We start from the raw sequence: 20122 nt of genomic DNA, 5'->3' as shown, positions 1-20122 counted from the left end.
TTTAATAAATAGTATGACTAATTGATACAATTTATTAAATAAATAAAAATAAAATAGAAAATGTTCAAAATTTCCATTTTTATTATACCAAAGGTAACTAAGAAAAGAAAGATAAATATATAAAATATAATAAATAATATTTTTTCTTAAGTGATGATATATTCGAGTTTTGATTGGTCTATAAAATAAATAGTGTTAAAAAAATATGTATTTTATGTGTGCTTACATATCAACCAATATTAATAACCACTTCAAGACTATTTTATATTAATACTATGTTTAGAAAAAAAATTGTGATAAAGAAATAAAAATATTATTAAGTAGCGGTTTGAAAGAAACGCAAAGTGTGCACCGTTGGACTTGGAGGCTCCTAAATTAGCGCTTTCGTGGGAGGGGAAGACACACGCACTTCAAACACACGACAAAATAAAAATAAAAACTTTCCCACTTTGCTTCTTCGTCTTCTTCAACGACAAAATAAAGTGGGGTTTCGCCTTCTTCTCCAAAATATGAGGAAGAAGCTAGATACTCGTTTCCCTGCGGTAAGGTTTCTCTTTCCCTTTGCTTTTGTTTTCTTTTTTCATGTACAAAATATTGTTCCTTGTTGTTTTGCATTCTATTCATTGTGAGTTGTTTATGTTTTTTTTTTTGTGTCATTGGGTTTGTTGTTTTTTGTTTTCCTTGTGTAAATTGATGTTTCTGGATAACATGGGAGATGGGTTTCTCTTGGTTTTGGAATGTCTGTTAGTTATGCTTTAATGTGCAAACGTGCTTTGTATTAACATGTGAGGCTTTGGAATTGTTGCGATAATTTTTTTTCTATGAATTGTTGACTTTGTTAATGAATTAGATGTTAAAGTTAATGTTTTACGGGTCAATATTGTTTTGAAGAACCATGCCCATAGGATGTTGTTAATTTGGATAAAATAAGTTTTCTTTCTGAAAGAGAAAGAAGGATGGGGAGCCTGATGTTGAATTTTAATGTAGTGCAACATATTTATTCAGAAAGGAAACAAATGTTTTGACGTTGTGATTGGTGCATATCTTAAATCTTTTTTTATCATGTGTATGTCTTAACTTGGAGATTTTGTTGGTATAATTTCATTTTTCGTTTTTATGTCTATGTAGTTTGGAAATAGTTGTTGTCCTGTAAAGCATCCGCATGCTTTGGTTTGGCTGTGGAATATCAATTACCGATTTTGAAATGTAAAACATTATCTGTGGTTTGCCACTGCTTTAGGTCATGCTTTGTGTATTGTAAGCTAGGACAGCAAGTTGTGTGTAGTACTGTGGTATGGTGTGATGTATTCCCCTTCTAACGTTTTCTAAATTTGGTATTTTGTATTGTTTTAAAAAATTCCCTGAATTTGGTCCCTCTCAAACAATGTTTTGCGGTGTAGGTTGGTCGCTACCTATCCTGTAGATATATTTTAGAAATGATGCTTTAGATAGATGTAAAGTTAAGCAAATTTATTTGTATGCCAAAGGGTTTGCAAAATTACCTCCAATTTTGGATTTTATTCTTTGACCTTCTGAGAAGGGATTGCTTATTCCTTTGTTAAAACTCCTGCTTCCAAGTATTTCCATACTATAATTCTGGAGGATAGCATATCACACGTGCTCAAACAGAATAATACAACAACAACAAAAACTCTTTTCCCACTAGGTGGGGGTGGAATATATGGACCAAACAATGCCACGATGTCCTATTATAAATCATGTCCATAGGCTAATCATTTAAATATAAATACAGTTTTTGTTGGTCTCTCTATCTCTAACTATGGGACTTCCCATCATCTGTTGTACTTTCTTTATTCAAATTTTATAGTTTTTCTCCACACATACCTAAACCTTGTTCATGTGGGAAATAGGCACAAGGGTCTTCTGTTGCCCACCTTGTATTCTTGCACTTTTGGCCCCATTGTACATGTATTTGATTGCTTGAATATAGACAATATACCTTTTTGTCTCCACAGCCTTGCGCAATACACATATCTTTTATACTTTTATTTGTAAGAGGAGAGTGACTAGTGGAATTTGAGCATAGATTACTTCTGGTGGAGTAGGACAAACACTCAGTTTTTTCCTTTTAACTATTAGTTGAAAATTTATTTCTTTCTTCATTAATTGCAGTGAAATTTCCTTAATTGTATCAAATTTGAATCCTCTTCTATCCAACATGATTTAGTTTTAGACATTTTAGTAATGATTGTGTAATCTTATTGAATTGATTATTGGCAGGCTAGGATTAAGAAAATTATGCAAGCTGACGAGGATGTAGGGAAGATTGCAATGGCTGTGCCTCTTCTAGTCTGTAAGTAGTCTTTCTCTTCCATGCATATTCTACGGTGTTTTCTTCTTCTCTAGAAAATGGATTTTATTTTTTATTTTTTTATTGTGCATTTGGGAGTTTCAATGAATTATCTCTGATTTATGATTATTTGTGTTTATGTATTGCAGCTAAAGCACTAGAGCTATTTCTGCAAGATTTGTGTGATCAAACATATGAGATAACTTTGAGGAGGGGGGCAAAGACTATGAATGCTTTTCATTTGTAAGTGAAGTTTCTATTATTTTCTTGGTTCAAATTTGTGTCTATGTCAAGTCTGTTCAAGGTGGTTACAAGGCTGCAGGTTTCTTTCTTTTGGAGGACGGTTATTACTTTGTACTTATAAGAACATCAGATCTGCAATTCTAATGATAATGTGCTCAGTCTCAAAAAATTTCCCTATTGTGCCTTTTATTTATCACATGCACAAACATGATTAGACATGTAAATGAGATCTGCAGGAGAAAATGTTGGGATGGTCTTGCTTTTGGAACATGTGCTGTTTGTTTCACTTTCCAGTTTCTAAAATGTCTGAGTTACTAGCATCCTTGCCTTTGCAGAAAACAGTGTGTGCAGACTTTTAATGTCTTTGATTTTCTGAAAGATATTGTCAGCAAGGTTCCTGATTTAGGCTCTTCTGTTGCAACCGGTGATGACCATGCTGTCACTAAGAGGAGGTTTGTGCTCTGGTTAATAATACTCTTTTTACTTGGAACAAGTTTTCTTTATGCTGAACTTTGTTTACTTTATATTAGGAAAGTTGCCGGAGATGATGATAATGACAGCGACGAGGAACTCAAGAGAAATAAGAAGGTAATTTATCAACTTTATTCAATTACTTCATCAGTGGTTAGCTTAAATTTTTATTGTGTGATTAAACCTTTTGCTGAGTAATTATCTCTTGTTCATGCACACTGTGAACCTTTTGCTGGATACAAAAAAATTTACTTCAGTCAATAGGGAAACTCACTAGTGGCTTGTGAATGCAAGTAGTCTAAATGTCTAATAGTCTGTGAGGCTAGGCCCCACTTCAACTTAAAGCTTACCACTCAAAGGACCAAAACTGTCTGGTTTTCTGAAAGCTTTTGCTGAAAACTATAGAATTGGCACTAAAGAACCTGGCAGCTGTTTAATATTAAATATTATCTGAATTATGGAACTTTTTTTTTTCATGATTTGCACAGCCAGAGCCTGGACATAGCAGTGGCAGAGGAAGGGGTAGGGGTCGTGGCCGTGGAATCAGAACTGTAGATCAAGAGATGGGTTCACATGCCAAGTGTGAAGATGATTCTCATGTATTGAAGCAGAATGACAACCATCAAAGCAATGAAAGCATGGAAAATGCATCGGAACCTGCAGAAGTTAAGCAGAGTTTTCCAGTAAGCAAACCGACCGAAGTGTGCATTCGAAATTTTGACTTAAATTTGGACCCAGATGAGGATATGGATTCATTAGACACACCAACTTCTGTCCCAGCTAGTTCATCTGCAAAATCAGTGTCAGAAGAGAAGCATGAGGAATACCCTGGATGGCCCTTGTCTGATATGGAAAAAATGACCATTGATCCCATTCAACTAGCTAACATAAATGGAAGGATTGATGAAGATGAAGAGGATTATGATGAAGAAATGTAGATGAACCTGTGTTGGTTTATTCATTACTTCTCATATAGGTCCGTCATTAGAATGTTCTTATGGGGAATTAGAGTAGATTTTATAGGAGCAGTGTTAGATAGATACTTACTCCTTAGTAGTTTAGGAAGATTAGGAGGGATAGGGCATTGAATACTCTCCTTATAACCCTTGTTTTAGGTTAAAAGTGGAGATATAGATTGTTCCAATTAGAAATAGCCATTTGCCAGTATAGTTAATTATGACTTATGAGAAATTTTAATCTCATGTAGGTATTGCTTATGGTAGGCACTACCTTCAGATTTTGGGTGTGTTATGGCTCAAAATTTTACGGGGATGCCTATCTTAATCACACTTGTATCTAGCGGAACTAACTCACTGCTCCGGCAACATGATTTGCATGCAACCTTTTGAATTTTTGTTATAGTGAACTTATTGCACGATGAGACAAGAGGAAAATAATAAGACGTTAGACGGATAGAAATAAATAGGAAATAAAATAAAAAAGATGTGTTATTTAGATGAATAAAAATAGAAAGGGAATAAGTGTAGAAATTCATTATTTATGTTTGTTTTGGACAAATGAAAGAGAAAATACAAACAAATGAATTGTTTGAAAAAAAATTATACGTTTTTTTTAAATTATTTCCATTATTTTTCTAACATAAAATTATTATTATTTTATTATATAATATACTTATTTGATTTTTAATATATAAGCACCACTAATACTAATAGCTGCTCTGTAAAACCAATCTTGCCTCAAATTAGTTTGTTTAAACTTATAAAAATTAAAATAAATTTTTTTAAATAAGCACTTATTTAGTAAACAAATAATGTTGATCAAAATAAGCAAAAAATTGTTTTTTAAGTTTAAATACAATTCAGACAAACACACTAAAAAAATATTTATTTTATTCAACAAATAAATTTAAACAATCTCATCAAACAACATCACTTGACTTAAAAGCTAGTGTTATCGAATTGGGCTAATTAGTACACATGTCAGACAATTATAAAGAATAATTTGAATAATTAACTAGTCAATATTGTGGAACTTGTGCCTACCATGAGGTGAACGTTATCTAAGGTGGAACATAAAAAATGTTCTTATGGTTTTGAATCTACTTGGAATACTACTAAGAAAGACGTGAAACTAAAATTCCAAAGTACAGTTAACTTGGTCCTAGTTCTAGATCCACATGATGAAGTTTATAGTTAACATGGATAAGTAATAGGAAACAGAGAATAGTCGGAGTCAATCTCAATGCTTGGAATAACTATAATTTCTTATTAAAACACACGGATCTAAATGTTATGTTCTTAACATGTATACTTATATACTTGCTCCCTTCACCAACCACACAGGGAAATAAGGGGCAAAGCTTTGACATGGGATATGCAGTTTTCGGAAAAGACAGTATAGTCTCAAATTAAGTCGGAAACACTAAGATAGGAAATTCACAATAGTCTTAATTAAATTCAAAGACGAGCTTAATTGTTTCACAAACAAATTAACACAGTGTGGACACTGCCACACGTACTTTCTATAAATCAAGATACAGAACAAATGAGGAGAAAGTTTGAGAGTTTGCCATATAACTAGGTAATAAGTTACTAGAGTTCGGATGGAAGATAAAATCTAGACCACAAGTGTTTGTTGAAAAAGTTAAATTGAGAGAGAAGAAACAGAAGTATTGGGAAAACGTACCCCATTGAAGCCCACTGCATAAGAAACCCACTTGGAAGTGTGATCAAATATCTAGAGATAAACATAGAGCAAAAGAGATAATAAGTAACGCACGCCCAAAAGTCAAGCTCGGATGCAGTGATTTGACAAATTTGCGATCGTTTTTTGCGAGTCTTGATGAAGTGAAATTTGACGAGAAAGATAGTAGAGATGCAGAAGAAGTGAACAATGCGACTGCATTTGTTAAGATGAAGACAGTAAGAGCAGTTGGAAATGCTACCGTAGCAACAAGTGCTGCCACAAGCATGCCATAATCGGCTATTCCTTTGGCTGCATCTTTAACTTCTTCAGATAACTTCTTGTGTTCTTCTTGATATACATCCTTTGGTTTCTTGCGGCCCTTGTTGTTTCTCATTGTGCTTAATTTATCATCAACATACGACTTCACTGACTATTTATCAATCAAGAGTATATGTAAATGATGGTATCCAAATATATATTTGCGCATGCATTGGTTGGCATAAATTAATGTCAATGCATAACTATAACCTAATTAATCTTTTCACTTTTTTAAAGCAAAATATTATTGATAAAGCTTAAACAGTGCCTTGGTTAATCTTTTAATTACAACTTTTATTTAAAGAAATCTTTTAATGCATGACAACTTAATAACTACTACATTGGATCGAGTAACTACAAAAACACTTCTTAAAGTTTCTTGGAATTACACACAATATTCCTCATTTTTTTCCGCTTAAACTAAACCTCTAATTGTTTGAAAAACATTACACTCACACCCCTTACACATTATATTAATCTTTTTAATTGTTTGCAAAACATTACATTGGATGGATAAGGGAGCTGCTGTAATGATAAAAAAAGTTGGAGATTTATTGTAATTTCAATTTACTCTTATAATAATCCAAAGATGCGGCCTACAGTACTAGCTTACTAGCTGGGTTCTAAATTACTTGAGGCAAAGGACAAAGTATGTTGAAATTTATATCTTGATCAGATCAGGGTTTCTTTCAAAATTTGATATAGATAATTTGAATCAAGTAGTGCTTTTTAGTCTCTTTTCATTATATATGCTATATTAATTCCCATTATCTGTTAATTAGAAAAGCTAGCTACGTATAATTGCTAAAATAAACAATTATGTCATTCACGTTAATTACTCATAAAAAACTACTGTAAAAATTAATTTTAAATAAGAAATCAATCAGAAATTGGACCTGTTGGGTTTTAAAGGATGATATCACAATTTTTTTTAAAAAGAACCTAGGGATCGTAATATAAGTATTACTACAGTTCTCTACTGATAATTAAATGTTATTGAATTATATATGGTCAATTAAACCGAAAGACGTTGGAATTGAAAACCTATAGCTTATATATGATAAGCTCAATTGGCTCATGAATTCAGATTGCATGTTTAGTTTTACACTCACCAAACATGTTGCTTTCTATGGTCATAAAAAAACAGTCGTTGAATATCCTTGGAAGTCATTTTGTCAAGCACATTCTCAGAGGACAAAACTTGCACCATTTTGTTGTCGCCATACAAAGCAGCCAAGTGAACTGTAAGCCTCTCTTGTGAGTTTGGTATGAGCAGGTCTTCTGGGTTCATAAGCTTAACCAACCCTTCCTCACAAGTAATGCTCCCTCCATATACTGCTACATTAAGAGCTGTGTCTCTTCTACTATCATTTAACGGAATGCGTACCATATCAGGATATTTATCAAAAATCGTTTGTGCTTCGCTCCACTCACCCCATAATATATGTTTGCCCAGATCATCTTTTAAAGAACCCGCAATCCTTTCAAACTTCACATTATTACATCTAATTCCTTTATATAACCTTAACCATATATTATTTGCAAAAAAAAAAACCCTTTTCTTGATTACCAATTTACCATAAATATTAATGTGTAGAAATTCTTCATATTGAAACTGTCTCAATTTTGAATTCCTATTAATTTCATAGTTTGTAAGTCTCTGTTTTTTCAAGACACCCTAATTGAAATCTAGCTGAGAAACTGGAGATCACGGATATGTTTGGCCCAACTTTTCTTTCTACTTACAAGTTATTTTTAGTTTTAAGCTAAAATTTAGAACTGAAAATAAAAGATAAAAGCTGTTCGTGGTTTTTATTTTTTCAGCTTAAAAGTTCTTTTTAAATTAAAAGCTGCTTTATAAAAAATTAAAAGTTTTAATTTTATTTAAAAGTAGTTATCTCTTCCAAAAAAAAAATAGACTTATAAAAAAATATTGTACTAATCATATAATATAAATCAATTTTTTTATCGTCAAAATTGTTTCAACTTCAAAATATTCAAAATCCAAACTAAACAAACTCTGAGTGTTGTGTCAATGCAATATAACTTACTCCGGAAGTGATTTCATTCTCCACTATATGTTCATCTAATTGCGGTGAGGTTGAGGCAGCAGCTGAAGTAGCAACTAGAGTTATGTCATCAAATGTCGAAGTTTCAGATGACCACAAAATTCAGATTATAATATCATCATCAATTCACATTCCTAGTCAAAGCCATGAACAAAACTACAGTTACCACTTCAGCTGTTGCTGCCTCGGCCACACCGCAACATGAAAGCAGAAGTGTGCCATGACGAAAATAATAAAATTGTTGAGCCCACATGCAAATAACGTGTACTGATTTTTTGAGGGGGGGAAAAGCAACTGCAGTAGACACAAGGATCGGAAAACAATCTTCTTCTCTACCCAAAATTGTTACCTTACTTTTTTTTCTTTTTGTTTTGTCATCTTCTTTATTTTAATATTTCCTATATCTTTTGCATTATTTATTCTTTTGACTTATTTTTATCCATTTTTTTAGGAGTATTTGAAATGTTACTTTGGATTAGTTGTAAAGCTAATTAAGCAAATTGCTTTGTTTGATTCTTCTGGATGTCATTCTTTTTCACCTTCCGAGAAGCTAGAATGGGTCCTTTATTCCTTTGTTAAAACTACTGCTTCCAAGTATTCCATACTATAATCCTGGACGATAAAAATTATAAAGCCACAATGTCTTATTATAAATCATGCCATAACACTAATCATTCAAGTATAATTAATAAAGTTTTTCTTGGTCTCTCCCTATCTCTAACTAATGCGACTACCCTGCATTTGATCCTCATGCACTTCCTGTATTCGGATTCCATAGCTTTTCTCCACACATACGTGGGAAATAGACACTAAGTTCTTCTGTGACCCACCTCGTGTTCTTACATTAGCCTTGACCCCATTGTACATATCTCTGATTGCTCGAATACAGACAATATATATACCCTTATGTCTCAACAGGATCACAGCCTTGCGAATACATAACAGGTTATATAAAAAGTACGTATAATAATCCCAAATTCAAACAGAACCTTGGTTAATTATTTCACAAACAAATTATACAGTGTGGACACGCCACCTTCTATATAGGACGTAAAGATATGAAAGTCTTTGCGAGTAGGTTACTGAACTTGGGCATACGTTAGTATCTTTACCATAAGAAGTCGAAACGGTTCAATTGAAAGAAAAGAAACAGAAGTATTGGGAAAACCCCCATTGAAGCCAAAGAAACCCACTTGGAACTGTGATCAAATATCAGAAAGTAGGCTGCAGTAAAAGCTACAACCATAGCAGCAAAGGAGATAAAAATTAACACAGGCCCAAAAGTCAAGCTGGGTTGTAGTGATATCACAAACTCGCTTTCTGCAAATCTTGATGAAGTGAAATTTGACAAGAATGAGAGTATAGACGCATACAGAAGAAGTGAATAATGCGACTGCATTTGTTAATATGAAGACAGTGAACCATGCATTAGTCTTTTCACCTGAAACAGTGAGAGCAGCGGCAAATGCTACGGTAGCAACAAGTGCTGCCAGGAGCATGCCAGACTCAGCTATTCCTTTGGCTGCATCTTTAATTTCTTCAGATAACTTCTTGTGTTCATCATAAAATACATCAATTGGTATCTTGCCCATGTTGTTTCTCATTGTACTTAACTCACGAGGAACATCCATCTATACTTTCATTTATCAATCAAAAGTAGTATATGTCAATGATGGTATCTGATCGGTTTAATGGTATCCTTGCCTTTGCAGAAAACAGTGCGTGCAGACTTTTAATATCTTTGATTTTCTAAAAGATATTGTCAGCAGGGTTTCTGATTTAGGTGGTTCTGTTGCAACTGCTGATGACCATACTGGCCATAAGAGGAGGTTTGTGCTCTGATTGGTACTCATGTTACTTGGAACATGTTTTCTGTGTGGTGAATTTTGTTTATTTTATATTAGAAAAGATGATGATAATGACAACCACGAGGATCCCAAGAGAAATAACAAGGTAATATCTCAATTATGTTATGAACAGAGAAGCTTCAATCAGGGACAACAGAGACATAACAGCAAACACGGAAGGTGAACTTACAAAAAATGGGGTGCAGAAGGAACCAATAGTGAAAAGAAAGGTCAAAAAGCCCACTTATTTGAAAGATTTCATCTGAAGGTATCCAATGGAAATTGCCAGCTCACAAGATCCTCCACAATCCTCCTGCGGATGCTGCGTATCTGAGAGAAAAAGCATCCATAACAGAAATTAGTTAGATTCCTAGGATTATACCAATTCTAGAAGAAACTATTCCTTCCTAGGATCTATAAATATTATGTAAATAACAGAAGGATGAATAAGAAAAAGCTGGAATTTCTCCTTATCTTTGAAACCTCTAAAATTCCCTTCTATTCTCTGGAGGAGCTGAACCTCTAAATCAGCCTCGTTCATAACATTGGTGCTCTCGTTTCCGCTGCCACCATGACCGGTCCACACGATTCATCATCACCCAACCTGGAATCCATCCTCACCCGTCTCACAGATACTATGCAGACCATGAACCTCAAACTTGACGAACTGCTTCATCGTCCGACCTCATTCCCTTCTCCGCAACCTGAACCACCTCCGCCCTCCCCTGTTCCTGCCACACAACATAAAATGAAATTAGAGGTTCCCAGATTTGATGGAACAGACCCTTTAGGTTGAATATTCAAAATCAATCAGTATTTCGAATATCATGGAACCCCTGAGCGAGACCGTCTTACCATAGCTTCTTTTTATATGGAGGGCCGGGCACTTGCTTGGTTCCAATGGATGTCAAGCAATGCCCAGTTTACCTCATGGCCTGGATTCTTACAAGCCCTACAAACCAGATTTGCTCCGTCACAATACGAAGACCCAACAGGTGTTTTATTTAAGTTGACACAGAAGGGGTCAGTCAATCAGTACCTTTCGGAATTCGAGGACCTCGCGAACAGGGTCATCGGACTGCCATCTCCGTTCCTGCTGAGCTGCTTCATTTCCGGTCTCAACCCGGAGATTCGCCGAGAAGTCCAAGCTCATCAGCCCCTCACCCTGGTTCAGGCCGCGGGCCTCGCAAAGCTTCAGGAAGAAAAGATTTCCGACAACCGCCTTCCCTCACGCCCTCGCGCACCACCTCCGCAACCTAACCCCCTTCGTGTTCTTCCTGCTTCAGCTGAACCTCGTCAAACCCTTCCCCCTTTGCTTCCGGCCCCTCCACGCCCTACCCCGCCTATTATGAAACGTCTCACGCCGGAGGAGCTAACCTCACGCCGTGAGCGTGGGTTATGCTTCACCTGCGATGAACGTTACCATCGCGGCCATCGCTGCGCCGCTAGGGCTTTCCTCTTAGTGACTGAAGAAGAGGACCCCTCAGACTCTAAAATAGACCCCCCTGACCCGCCACCCGACCCGCCTCATGAACCCGACCCATTTCAGGCCCAAATAAGCCTTAATTCATTTTCGGGCCACCTGGCACCTGAGGCTTTGCGTATGGTGGGGCTTATGGCTGACCACCGTGTGGTGCTGCTCGTTGACGGCGGCAGCACCCACAACTTCGTGCAGCCAGTATTAGTGACCCAATTGGGCCTTCCCTGCCGCCGTATTTCACCATTGCGCGTGATGGTTGGCAATGGCCAACACTTGGATTGCGCTTGCGTCTGCGAAGGTGTTTCCATCATGATTCAGGACGTCATGTTCACCATGGACTTACACGTACTACCTATTGTCGGCGCCAACGTGGTCTTGGGAGTCCAGTGGCTCAAGACCCTGGGCCTCATTCTCACTGACTACGGGTCTCTGCGGATGCAATTCTTTTATCAAAATCAGTTAATAGAATTAAAAGGGGAGAACACGCATGACTCCGGGTTCATCACTCACCATCAACTCCGGCGACTTTGCCGGACACAGACCCAAGCCTCTTATTTCCGTATTGCGCTCATCACCGACAACCCTGAACCTCCACCACCACACACCTTACCCCCAGAAATCCAAGCCTTACTTATATGTTTCTCGACCCTATTTCAGAACCCCTCCGGCTTACCTCCTAACCGTGACACCGACCACCATATCCACCTCCTCCCCCACACCAATCCCGTGAACGTCCGTCCGTATAGATACCCCCATTACCAGAAGAAGGAGATAGAGCAGCAAGTCAATGATATGTTACAAAAAGGACTCATCAGACCAAGTACAAGTCCTTTTTCATCCCCCGTTCTCCTTGTCCGCAAGACAGACGGCTCTTGGAGATTCTGCGTTGATTACAGAGCTCTTAACGCCGTCACGGTTCGTGACCGATTTCCGATTCTGACAATTGATGAATTGTTGGACGAATTGGGCGGTGCTCAGTACTTCTCTAAGCTTGATTTACTTCAAGGATATCACCAAATACGCATGCACGACCCCGATATATCTAAGACTGCTTTCAGAACCCACCATGGACATTACGAATTCAAAGTAATGCCATTTGGGCTCTGCAATGCACCAAGTTCCTTTCAGGCCACCATGAATAGCATATTCCGACAGCACCTCCGCCACTTTATCATCGTTTTCTTCGATGATATCTTGGTGTATAGCACTTCATTCGAGGCTCATCTTCACCATTTGACAATTACTTTCCAGGTCCTGCTTGACCATAATTTTGTTCTTAAACTTTCTAAATGTTCCTTTGCGCAGAAACAGGTTGAATATCTTGGCCATGTTGTGTCTCATAAGGGGGTTGAACCAGTAGCCTCTAAAATTGAAGCTATTCGACAATGGCCGACACCACGCTCGGCTAAAGCTGTCAAGAGTTTTCTCGGACTTGCCGGGTTTTATCGGCGATTTATCCGCCACTATGCCACCATCGCCGCCCCTTTAGTTCGACTAACTACGACGGACGCTTTTGCCTGGACCCCCCAGACTCAAGACGCTTTTGATCAGTTGAAGACGGCCCTGTCTACCGCTCCGGTCTTAGCTCTCCCGGACTTCACGTCCCCATTCACTGTGGAGACTGACGCTTCCGGTAGTGGCATGGGAGCCGTGCTCACCCAGAAAGGCCACCCTGTGGCGTTTTTCAGCAAACCGTTTCCTCCCAAACTCGCAGTGGCTTCCACCTATGTACGTGAGCTAGTTGCCATAACCACCGCGGTCAAACGGTGGCGGCAATACCTGTTAGGACAACGTTTCATCATCATCACGGACCACCGCAGTCTCAAGGAATTACTCACCCAAGTAATTCAAACTCCCGAGCAACATAAGTACTTGGCTCGACTTTTGGGATATGATTATGTGATTCAGTTCCGTTCAGGACACCAAAACAAGGTCGCCGATGCCTTGTCCCGACAACGGGAACCAGTACCCTCTCAATGCTTAATTCTTTCCGTTCCTTCTCTGACCTTCCTGGATGAATTACGACGCCAATTAGAAGCTCACCCTGAGTTCTGCCGCCGGAAACAGGAAATTAGGGACACACCTGATAATCATCCTGCATTCTCCATTACCCAGGATTTGATTTTAACAGGAGGGCGCATTTGGCTTCCTAGGGACCTCCCAATCACGGCCACATTACTTCGGGAATATCATACTACTCCAACCGGGGGTCATGCTGGAGTCACAAAGACACTGGCCCGAATTTCCGAGAATTTCACTTGGTCTGGTCTCAGGGAGGACGTCAAGCAATTCGTGGCCAACTGCTTTGATTGCCAAGTCACTAAATACCAGACACAAAGGGTTGCCGGGCTACTTTGTCCCTTACCGGTGCCCCATAGGCCCTGGGAGGACCTTTCGTTAGACTTTATTGTCGGGTTGCCGGCGTATGATGGAAACACTACAATCCTTGTGGTGGTGGACCGTTTTTCGAAAGGGATTCACCTGGGAATGTTACCAACATCCCACACAGCTCATATGGTGGCATCTTTGTTCATTGACATGGTGGTCAAAATACATGGGGTCCCTCGTAGCTTGGTTTCCGATAGGGACCCCCTCTTTATTAGCCGATTTTGGCAAGAGCTGTTCAAAGCTAGTGGTACTCATTTACGCATGAGCTCTGCGTATCATCCCCAGAGCGATGGGCAAACGGAAGTGCTTAACAGGGTAGTGGAGCAGTATCTCAGAGCATTTGTCCATCGGCGACCCAATAGGTGGGGAAAACTGTTGCCATGGATTGAGTGGTCCCATAACACGTCGTGGAATGCCGGCACGGGAACAACACCATATGAGGTCACTTTTGGCAAGAAGCCCTTCAATTTCCCTGAGTATATCACAGGGTCTTCCAATGTTGAAGCAGTGGAGCATTTACTGACTGACCGAGATGCTACCTTCCAGACGATTCGCAAGAAACTCCTTAAGGCACAGGAGACTATGAAGAGGCAAGCTGATAGTAAGAGACGCGATACCCAACATTAGATAGGCGATTGGGTTCTCCTTCGTCTTCGCCCTCTCCGGCAGACCTCAGCCAAAGGACCACAACCAACCGCCGGCAAGCTCGTAAAACGTTTCTATGGCCCCTTTCAGGTGGAAGACCGCATTGGCCCTGTAGCTTATAAGCTGAAATTACCAGACTCAGCCAGGATTCATCCTGTATTTCATTGTTCTAAGCTTAAGCCTTTTCGAGGAAATCCCGAGCAACACTCAGAGTTGAATTTACCTTCCACTTTTGTCAATGACCAACCGGTAGTATACCCCTTAGCTATTTTGGATTCAAGAAAGAACCCAACAGAAGGAACTTGGGAAGTGCTGGTTCAGTGGCAGGGACTCTCTCCCGATGAGACTTCATGGGAGGATTGGGAGCAGTTACAACAAGACTTCCACCTTGAGGACAAGGTGCGTCTACAAGGGCCGCAGAGTGTTATGAACAGAGAAGCTTCAATCAGGGACAACAGAGACATAACAGCAAACACGAAAGGTGAACTTACAGAAAATGGGGTGCAGAAGGAACCAATAGTCAAAAGAAAGGTCAAAAAGCCCACTTATTTGAAAGATTTCATCTGAAGGTATCCAATGGAAATTGCCAGCTCACAAGATCCTCCACAATCCTCCTGCGGATGCTGCGTATCTGAGAGAAAAAGCATCCATAACAGAAATTAGTTAGATTCCTAGGATTATACCAATTCTAGAAGAAACTATTCCTTCCTAGGATCTATAAATATTATGTAAATAACAGAAGGATGAATAAGAAAAAGCTGGAATTTCTCCTTATCTTTGAAACCTCTAAAATTCCCTTCTATTCTCTGGAGGAGCTGAACCTCTAAATCAGCCTCGTTCATAACAAATTACTTCTAAGTAGTTAGCTTAAATTTTTCTTGTGTGATTAAACCTTCTGCTGAGTAATTATCTCTTGTCACTGTGAACCTTTTTTCTGGTTACAAAAGAATTTACCTTCGGGAAATTCACAAGTTGCTTCACTGACTTGCGAATGCAAGTACATTTAATAGTCTCGTAAACCCTACTATACAAAGAACCAAAACTATCTGGTTTTCTTAAAACTTTAGGTGAAAACTGTTGTTGTAATTGAGCAAACTTTTCACTATAGAATCAGCACTAGCACATAATGTGGAACTTCAAGACAATCTAAAGAACCTGGCAGCAGCTTGATGTTAAATATTATCTGAATAATGAAATGTTTTTTTTTTCACGATTTGCACAGAACCTGGACATTACAGTGGCAGAGGAAGTGGTATGAATGTCAGAAGAGAAGCACGAGAAATACCCTGAACCGTCCTTGTCTGATATGGAAAAAATGAACATTGATCCCATGCAACTAGCTAATTAACTTAAATGGAAGGATTGATGAAGATGAAGAAATGTAGATGAACCTGTTTTGGTTTAGAAAGTTCTAATTGAGAATTAGAGTAGAATTTTTAGGAGTAGTATTAGACAAATCCTTAGTGGTTAGGAAGATTAGGAGGGATGGGACATTGAAAACTTTAGTCCTTACAACCTTTGTTTTAGGATAAAAGTGGAGATATAGATTGTTCCAATTAGAAGTAGCCATGGTATTGTTGTTTGAGAAATTTTAATCTCATACAGGTGTTGCCTATGGTAGGCACTACATTCAGATCCTTAAATTACCAATTTTGGTTTTGTTTGGGTTATTAGCTTTGATTGTGGCGTTGTGGATGTAAATCTGTTGCATGACGTTTCCTCTCGTGTACAATTTGCGAGCAAATCATGGGAGCAAACTCACTGATCCTACCGCATGACTTGCAATTGAACCTTTTTTGTTATCTTGAACTTGACGAGAAATCAGATAAATGGAAAAGAAATCAGAGGGATAGAAATAAAACTTTAATGGCTATGAGTATAAAAAAGTTTTAGCATCTTATAAATTATTATTCAATGGTAAATTATCGTTTTAAAAGTTAATAAATTTATTCTTTTCTAGATTGAAATGATCACAAAATAAGATGAAATGTATTATTTAGATGAATAGAAATAAAAAAAAAAAGAAAAACGTAAATTTTTATTTGTTTGAATAAATAAATAGAAAACAAAAATATGGTCATTATTGCAAAAATGTTCATACAAACAAAGAAATCAAATTTAATTTAAAAAACATGAGCTTTTTATTTCATTATTTTTCAAAATAAAAATATTTTGTTATAAAAAAAGTTATTTGATTTTAAAAAAATTTAAACGTAAGTAAAAGAACACTGCTATTTGTCGCTCCATTTCACGTCTCTTGGTGAGAAATATGGTTTGATTAGGACTCGTTAGTTATAATTTCAGTTCTCATTTTCAAACACATTCAATCAAGAATTTTTTTAATTACTTTATTTCTCTTCATTTTAATTTTATATTTATTATAGTTTAATTTGTTTTCTATAGTAATTCTTTTCAACTCTAGTAAGATTAAGTCTCGTGAGAGATATGTTATATATAATTTGCTCCATGCATCATCAACCACATGGAAGGAAGGGGAAAAGCTTTGACATGGGTTATGCAGTATAGTCTCAAATCAAGACAGGAACAATAAGAAACGTAATATTTCATGAGATAGAAAATATAGAATAATCTCAAATTTGAACACAAGCTTGATTGAATCACAAACAAATAATACAGTGACTTAAAGTTACGCCAATGTGTGTAACTCTGTAATAAGTTACTAAAGTACTCTCACCAACATAGGAAGTAATAAACGAGTAAATATTAAATTAGTAAAACTACGATCGGTGTAAACTTCGGACAAACGATAATATCTAGACCACAAGAAGTCGTCCAAAAAGTTAACTTGAAAGAGAATAAACAGAAGGATTGGGAAAACGGCCATTGAAGCCACTAAATAAGCAACCCACTTGGATTTGTGATCAAATATCAAAAAGGAGGCTGCAGTGAAGGACACAATCATAGCAAAAACGGAGATGAAAAGTAAGGCACGCCCAAAAGTCAAGCTGGGATGTTGTGATATCACAAATTCACTTTGTGCGAATCTTGATGAAGTGAAATTTGACAAGAATGAAAGTATAGACGCAGAAGAAGTGAATAATGCGACTGCATTTGCCAATATGAAGACAACAAACCAAGCATTGGTCTTATCACCTGGAACATTACTCAGAGCAGCCGCAAATGCTACGGTAGCAACAAGTGCTGCCACGAGCATGCCAGATTCGGCTATTCCTTTGCCTGCATCTTTTATTTCTTCGGATAACTTCTTGTGTTCTTCATAAAATACATCAATTGGTCTCTTGCCCATGTTGTTTCTCATTGTTCTTAGTTCACCAGGAACACGCCACACCACCAACTATTTACAAATCAAGAGTATATATATGTAAATGATGGTATCCAAATGCATAACTTAATTCATCTTTCAATTATCACTAATGCATAACTTAATTCATCTTTCAATTATCACTTAATAACCAGAGCATATATATGTAAATGATGATATTTAATTGTACAAATTCACTTGTATAATTTTTAATAAAAAATTTCTATATATTTATATATTGGCTGCTTAAGTATATATTATGCTAAAGACAATGGATAATAAGTTTTTAAAAAATATTACAATAATCAACAAATAATACATACATTGATTTCTATTTTTCATTAAAAGTTGTACTTTTAAAGACTTAAAATAGTCTTGTTAACAAAAGCCTAAAATTTGTGGAATTTTTAATTTTTAAAATAAGATTGCTAGAACTGATGGATGCCATGCATGCCAGAGAATAAAGAATGGTTGAAAAAGAAAAACTAAGCAAATTAATTGACCTTGAACCATTCGAGCTCTCTTTGCATTTGAATGCTTGCTCTGAAACTGGACAATTCTTCGAATTCAACTGGAAGATGCGCAGCCAAGTGTAGAATGTTGTTACCTTCATTGTCCACTGCTCGTTCTAAATTCTCTTTTAATGTCTCTGGTATACTATCAAATATTCTTTCGTGTCGAAATAGCACAACCAAGTGCAGTAGGTTCCGTCCATTTTTGGGGTCCTTTATTGTCACTAATTCACAATTCTTGTCAATAAGGATCTTCACAGCCTCAGCATTTCCTGATTTTATTGCATCAAACAGCACTAGCGGAGGACGAGTTATCAAGTCCATTATCGTATTGTGTTCCAATTGGTTAACTTTAGTCCATAATTTTTTAAGTAGCTGACCAGCTTTTGATTCCTTGTTGTCCCCCATGTCTAGCAAGAGGTATATATACGTGATTGGTTCAACCAATGTTTAACATGAAATGAAACAAACAAAAGTTAAATTAAAATTTTAATGTTATATATATGAAGCAACATTTTTTATCTCTATTTATAAAATTTTATATTTTAATCCGTATATGAAAAAAATTGTAAGATATTTTTACTCATATGACTCGTGTTGACAAACATCAATTAATTTGTGTTATTAGAATAACTCAACAAACATCTAATACCATTATTATACTGGATATTGATAATTAAGGACTTATTCTTAATTTTTTATATAAAAAATATATAATTTTCTAAAGTAAGAATCAAAATGAAAATTATGTCAAATAAAATCTAAATTATAGCTTAGCGCGCACACACACAAAAAAGGATATTTTCAACTTGTGAAAGCTTACCTAAACGTTTTGGAGGCTTTTGCGCCAACATATGCAATGCTGTAAGGTGCTCTTTATTTCTTGCAATGACCAGAGTAGTTGGATGCTTTTCAAATAATTGCAGTCCCAAATCTGTTGTATGCACAAATTAAATAGTACAAGGCAAGGTAAAACTCCAACTAAATTGAAAAACCACGTACGAGTTTCATATATATCTCCTTTTATATATATGAAATCAATGAGAATTTAGTTAGGACCTGTTTGATTTTAAAGGATGATATGACAGTCTTTCAGAAACCTAATAGTCATAATTAATTATTTTTACTGATTCTCATTAAATTTGTTTTTGAATTATGATCAATTGTACTGAATGACGTTGGAATTGTAAACATAAACACACACACACAGATATATATATATATATATATATATATATATATATATATATATATATCGGTTTAATGGGTTCGATTCAGTTAAACATGCAGCATGATATGTAAAAGAGAATTAGATTAAAAAAAGGATAAATAAGGTTGTTTAATTAGTTTTACACTTACCAAACATGTCGACCCTAATGGTCATTAAAAACAGTCGTTTAATATCCTCCAACTTCATTTTGTCAAGCACTTCCTGAGAAGACAAAATTTTCACGATTTGGTTGCGGCCATATAAAACAGCCAAGTGAACTGGAAGCATCCCATCTAAGTTTGGTATTAGCATGTCTTCTGGGCTCATACGTTTAACCAACTCTTTCACAGTTTCATCGCTCCGTTCACTTACTGCTTCATGAAGAGCTGTGTCTCCCCTATCATTTAACGGAATGCGTACTATATCAGCACATTTATCAATTATCGATTTTAATTCGAGCCCCTCATGATCATCCCACCTTATATATCTCGTCAGATCTTCTTTTAAAGAACCTGCAATCCTTTCAAACTTCACATTATAACATGTCCTTTATATGATAATCTTAACTTTTAGTATTTAGTTGCAATGAAAACCCTTTTAATTTCTCCTTTACCCTAAATCTGTAAAAATTATCTTGGAAACTTGTCTCAAATTTTGAATTCCTAATAATTTTGTAAATCGAAATCTAGCTTATAAATT

At 36.6% G+C, this 20122-nt stretch overlaps 2 protein-coding genes across 2 annotated transcripts; one reads left to right on the top strand and one right to left on the bottom strand.

The window, feature by feature from the left end:
* Positions 1 to 385: 385 nt before the first annotated feature.
* LOC114384475 (dr1-associated corepressor-like) lies at positions 386 to 4291 on the top strand. Its single transcript, XM_028344143.1, has 6 exons — positions 386 to 542; positions 2242 to 2314; positions 2461 to 2554; positions 2890 to 3006; positions 3085 to 3142; positions 3514 to 4291. Exons 1-6 carry the CDS (start codon positions 510 to 512, stop codon positions 3961 to 3963), a joined length of 825 nt encoding a protein of 274 aa, XP_028199944.1. The 5' UTR covers positions 386 to 509; the 3' UTR covers positions 3964 to 4291.
* A 10718-nt stretch (positions 4292 to 15009) lies between these two features.
* Positions 15010 to 18621, bottom strand: LOC114385237. The gene is made up of 4 exons (XM_028345260.1): positions 18205 to 18621; positions 17161 to 17734; positions 15644 to 15719; positions 15010 to 15049 (listed from the first exon to the last, which is right to left on the bottom strand). The coding sequence occupies exons 1-4, from the start codon at positions 18619 to 18621 to the stop codon at positions 15010 to 15012; spliced, it is 1107 nt and encodes a 368-aa protein (XP_028201061.1).
* Between the last annotated feature and the right edge of the window lie 1501 nt (positions 18622 to 20122).

Source organism: Glycine soja, chromosome 14 (genome assembly GCF_004193775.1).
Source record: "Glycine soja cultivar W05 chromosome 14, ASM419377v2, whole genome shotgun sequence".
Classification (NCBI taxonomy): Eukaryota; Viridiplantae; Streptophyta; class Magnoliopsida; order Fabales; family Fabaceae; genus Glycine; species Glycine soja.
Note: the sequence above shows the minus strand (reverse complement) of the source record. Positions and strands in the feature narration are given on the sequence as shown.

Coding starts and splice junctions, on each gene's coding strand:
- LOC114384475 (XM_028344143.1), top strand. CDS start 510: ATGAGGAAGAAGCTAGATACTCGTTTCCCTGCG. Junction 543..2,241: donor TAGATACTCGTTTCCCTGCG/GTAAGGTTTCTC, acceptor GATTATTGGCAG/GCTAGGATTAAGAAAATTAT. Junction 3,007..3,084: donor CATGCTGTCACTAAGAGGAG/GTTTGTGCTCTG, acceptor ACTTTATATTAG/GAAAGTTGCCGGAGATGATG.
- LOC114385237 (XM_028345260.1), bottom strand. CDS start 18,621: ATGGGGGACAACAAGGAATCAAAAGCTGGTCAGCTACTTAAAAAATTA. Junction 17,735..18,204: donor GAGAGCTCGAATGGTTCAAG/GTCAATTAATTT, acceptor ATTTGTAAATAG/TTGGTGGTGTGGCGTGTTCC. Junction 15,720..17,160: donor GTCCGAAGTTTACACCGATC/GTAGTTTTACTA, acceptor TTTCCATATCAG/ACAAGGACGGTTCAGGGTAT.